Source organism: Kryptolebias marmoratus, linkage group LG3 (assembly GCF_001649575.2).
Source record: "Kryptolebias marmoratus isolate JLee-2015 linkage group LG3, ASM164957v2, whole genome shotgun sequence".
Lineage (NCBI taxonomy): Eukaryota > Metazoa > Chordata > Actinopteri > Cyprinodontiformes > Rivulidae > Kryptolebias > Kryptolebias marmoratus.
Window position 1 is genome coordinate 30,060,866 of NC_051432.1, and position 4,698 is coordinate 30,065,563.

At 44.7% G+C, this 4,698-nt stretch overlaps 1 protein-coding gene across 1 annotated transcript in view; it reads right to left on the minus strand.

The window, feature by feature from the left end:
* Positions 1-3,977, minus strand: part of capn1b (calpain 1, (mu/I) large subunit b) — a 10,540-nt gene extending 6,563 nt beyond the window's left edge. Inside the window, exons 1-3 of the mRNA XM_037974972.1 lie at positions 3,873-3,977; positions 3,134-3,374; positions 2,691-2,760 (exon numbers count right to left, since the gene is read on the minus strand). Coding sequence (XP_037830900.1) covers positions 2,691-2,760; positions 3,134-3,373 — 310 coding nt within the window. The 5' untranslated portion in view covers position 3,374; positions 3,873-3,977. The remainder of the gene's footprint in view (positions 1-2,690; positions 2,761-3,133; positions 3,375-3,872) is intronic.
* Between the last annotated feature and the right edge of the window lie 721 nt (positions 3,978-4,698).

Below are 4,698 nucleotides of genomic sequence, written 5' to 3' on the forward strand. Positions count from 1 at the left end.
CCAACCAGCTCCACCCAACCAGCTCCACCCAACCAGCTCCACCCAACCAGCTCCATCCAACCAGCTCCATCCAACCAACTCTACCTAACCAGCTTTTGTGAGCCAGGCAAACAAAGACCCTAATGACCCTCCATTGTGAGGGGAGTGCATTTGAATCTAGTGAGCAGAACCGAACATCCCATAAAGTTCAAAGCTTGCATCTCCACACTCCCGAATGGGAGTCAAAAAGTCTTTAACTACAGAACAGAAGTCCAGAAGTATTGTTTTTAAAACCTTTTGGATTAAAAAAGTTTGTTAACTGAAAACAAATGTGGGTTTGTGAATATATCAGAGTCTGAAGCTCTTCTGAGGCCTAACCTTAGGTTAGATGATGATGACTCTGAATGAAGGAAGATGAGTTTGTGTTCCAGGAAATATTAATGCTGCAGACTGAACATCAGCTGACTCCATTATCCTAAGGGTCTATGGGTACTTGTTAATGTTAATGCTAATGGCTAAAAAACATCAACAACAACATCAAGAGATTTCACAGAAAGCTGCTGATGGAGTCTCCATCAATACAGGTTAAAGTGCTGCCTTCAGGTCTGATGTCTGAGAGACACAAGAGGACTGCCGTCAGCGTCCTTCATTCTGCTGTTAGCTGCTGTGATCTCCGGGCCCTCAGGGGCCACTGTGTTAAAAACACAAACACTGCTTAAAGCTCTATCAGGCAAAGAAGAAGCCAGATGTGAGCACCATCCAGAAACGCTGCCGTCTTCTCTGGACCAAAGCTCATTTCAAAAGAGGAGAACTGTTCTGAGGTCAGACGGGTCCAAACCACAGAGGAGAGGGACCACCCAGCCTGTTAAGTAAGTAAACTTTATTTATATAGCACCTCTCACAGACATAAAACCACAAAGTGCTTAACAGAAATGGAGACAACAATATAAAAATCAGTGAACAAAATGAACAGAAAGCCAGACTGAAGAGATGTGTCTTGAGACTTTTTTTTGAAAGAGTCAGTAGATGCTAAAGGGAGAACGTTCCAGAGCCTCGAGGCCACCACCTGAAATGATCTGTCACCACGGGTCTTAAAATGAGTTCTAGGTACCGACAGCAGCATCTGATTAGAAGACCTCAGAGTCCTCCAGAAGTTCTGATATATATTTAGGTGCCTCACCATGGAGTGCCTTAAAAATTAAAACCAATATTTTAAAATGAGTCCTAAAATAGACCGGGAGCCAATGCAAAGAAGCCAGAACAGGAGTTCTGTGGGCTGTTCTGTGAGTTTTAGTTAAAAGCCTGGCTGCAGCGAGCCATGGAGGATTTACTCAGACCCACCAGAAGGCCATTGCAATAGTCTAAACGAGCATGGACAATCATTTCTAATTCCTTCTGTGATAAAATTCATCAAAAGTTATCAAAGCCTGCCTCTCTGATGGTATGGGGGTGCATTAGTGCCTCTGGCGTGGGCAGCTTACACATCTGGAAAGACTACATCAATGCAGAAAAGTTATATTAAATTATTTTTCTAAAACTTGTAGAATTTCTTAGTTTCATCATCTGACATGTTTACTGTCATCTACTGTGGATCAAATCTGGGTTCAGGAGATTTACAAGTTATTACATTTAGTTTTTATTCATGTTTTACACAACTGCCCAGCATCTTAGGGGTTGTAGAAAGGAAGTCCTGAATTCTTACTGGACTTCAGAGGAGAAAGCTGATGGATGTTTCTGAGCTGGAAACCTTCAGCATTTCAGCAGAACTTATCAGTTCTGTTATCAGAAAAAACAAAACAAGATTAAAATGTTACAATGGTTAATGTTTCAGGCCCCTGGCTGATGATTGTCTGTCTGTCTGCAGATGTTTCTTATAATGAGTCCAAAGATCAGAACCCAGAGAACTTTAGGAGCTCATTAATATTTATTCTTCATTGATGGGTATTGATCCACTCAGTCTGGCACCGTCACTCAGCAGGTGGAGCCAAAGATGCAGAAACAAACAAAGCCCCAGCTACTAGCAAAAGGGGCGTGTCCTCAGAATGTATTCCTACCTAGCTCCGCCCACAGTGATCATCCCGGCTTGACGGTGCTCCGCCCCTTTCAGAGCTGGCTTTCAAAATATTCTTCAATTTATTCAGTAAACAAGATGTTTTCTTCACTGAACCTAAAAATATAAACATGGAATCTGCAGATTGTTCAGTCAAACAGAAAAGGTTCTAGAAGCGACAGTTCCACGGTTCCTGAAGGTTCTCCAGTCCTCAGGTTAATTAATGAGCATCATCACCTCAGAAACATGAGGGAAATGGTTTACAGGGTTCTGTAGATGTGAGTCCAGTTCACACACACCCAGAACAACACACACACACACACACACACACAGACACACCTGCAGCTTCCTAATAATAATAATAATAGTGTGTGTTCTTAGAAAGAGCTTTGTGTGTCTGTGTCACTCCTCTTCTCTGAACGGTGGAACCGCACGTTGGACAGGTCGGTCCTCTCCCACTGCATGCTGGGAACTGAAACACCAACAGCTGATCCAAACGTTATGCAACATGACAGTCAACACTTCACAATAAAATATGTTTCATATCCAGATTTTCAAAATAAAGCTCTGACTTATGTCCAACAGTCTCAGGGAGACAGGGACGTTCAGAAGACAGGAAGTATCCTACGAAATAACCTCTGACCTTTGCTAACAGACTCACCCAGCGCTCCTTGACAGATATCCGTCCTTGTGGCTCCGCCCACAATGAACTGAGGGTCAGCTGACAGCTCCTGGAAGAGCCAATCACAGACAAGTGTTGTCAAAGTGTTGTCTGTCTGCTTGTCTGTCTGTCTGTCCGTCTCCCTGTCTGCCTGTCTCCCTGTCTGTCTGTCTGTTTGTCTGTCTCCCTGTCTGTCTGTCTGTCTGTCTCCATGTCTGTCTCTCTGTCTGTCTCCATGTCTGTCTGTCTCCCTGCCTGTCTCCCTGGCTGTCTGTCTCCATGTCTGCCTGTCTGTCTCCATGTCTGTCTGTCTGTCTCCATGTCTGTCTGTCTCCCTGCCTGTCTCCCTGCCTGTCTGTCTGTCTCTCTGTCTGTCTGTCTGACTGTCAGACCTAGAAACTCTCGCGGATTGTTCTGGTTCTGGTTCTGGTTCTAGTTCTCACCGTTGGTCTCTTCCACTCCACCCCTCTGGTCTTGGAGCTGTGCGGTCCGAGTTCTTTGAAGCCCAATGAGGCGGGTTCTGCTGGGAACACAGGGTCCTGGAACAGGGTTCTGTTCAGCAGACTCTCCTCCTTCAGGGCCTGGAAGTCTTGGTTCAGGTACCGAACCGCCTGCTGGACTGAGCCCAGACCTCTGCCCCGGTCCCGGTCCCTCTGGATCTGTTCTGACATGCCACCAAACATCCTGTCCCAAAAACTGCCAGTCAGAGATGTAACAGAACCAGACTGGGTCCAAACCGTAGGACCGGTTCAGAACCAGCTTACAGATTGAGAACATGCAGACATGGACAGATGAACAGAACCCGACCAGAATCTGAATGTTTGCAGCTAGCAGTAAAAAAAGGTGCTAAGGTCAGAACCTCAGCGCTCTGATGACGTCATCACCGCCAGAAGTTCCAGTTTTCACTCAGGACCCTGAATGCCTCACAGTTCATTAGTCTGTTCATGACGTCACGTTTTGTTTGTTTTTTACTGAAACAAAAAAAGCTAAAACTAAATAAACCCGTTTTTAAGAATCTCTGGGTCTCTGGTTCTGCTGGTTCTGTTTACAAACACCTGGCTCTGCGCGCGCACGAGCACGGCTCTGATTGGTTAATCACCGCAGTGATGCAATTATTGGTTGAAAATGGTGAAAGCAGCTGATTCGGAACCAGCTGGGTTCGGACCGAGGAGCCTCGCTTACCTGCTGTTCTGTTCCGGAATGCGCTCCGAGTTCTGCAGTCCTGGTTCTGATGCTGAGGATGCTTCACTGCAGCACCGACACCGCCCGGCGGGAGGGGCGGAGCCACGTGGGCTAGGAGGGGTACAGGAAGCTGTCAGTCTGGTAATTGATACGCGCGCACGCGCTTCTTCTGCAGAGTGCGTGGACCTCAGGCTCGGTCCAGCTAAACAGGTTCGGTTCGGTTTTAAAGAACTTCTCTGAGGTCAAATGTGCAAAAGCAAACCGGAACGAATAATCTGTACAAACATATGAACTCTTTCAGCGTTATTTCCATCACTGATACACTTCTTCATTTAATGTCTTCTTCTTTTTATCTGTTCGTTTAAAGAATGCACCGTAGGTTTTTCATCACTTAGTTTGATGTAATAGTGTATTTTGATGTACACATGATAATTGGACATACTGCTTTCTTTCTGAATATTGTTCATTATGTGTAAATTATATGTAAAGTATCTGTATATTGTTATTACTAGAGAGACACGAACAGCCGGAAACAAATTCCTTGTGTGTGTAAACATATTTGGCCAATAAACCTGATTCTGGTTTCAAATAAAAATAAAAATAAAATAAAAAAATCGGAAGTTGTCAAAACGCGGCTTCAGCTGCGTTCAAATGCAGCTCGGAAAAAAAGAGTTTTCTTTTAACGTGAAAGAAAATAAAAAACTGTCCGGAACATCAGCTCTGGGTTAATAAATGCTTCAGAACTTCTTGTTTCTGAGAAGATGTTTCTCTGGGGGGCAGGACACGTCCCCATGTTGACATAATGAATGTTTTTGTCTTGTGATGC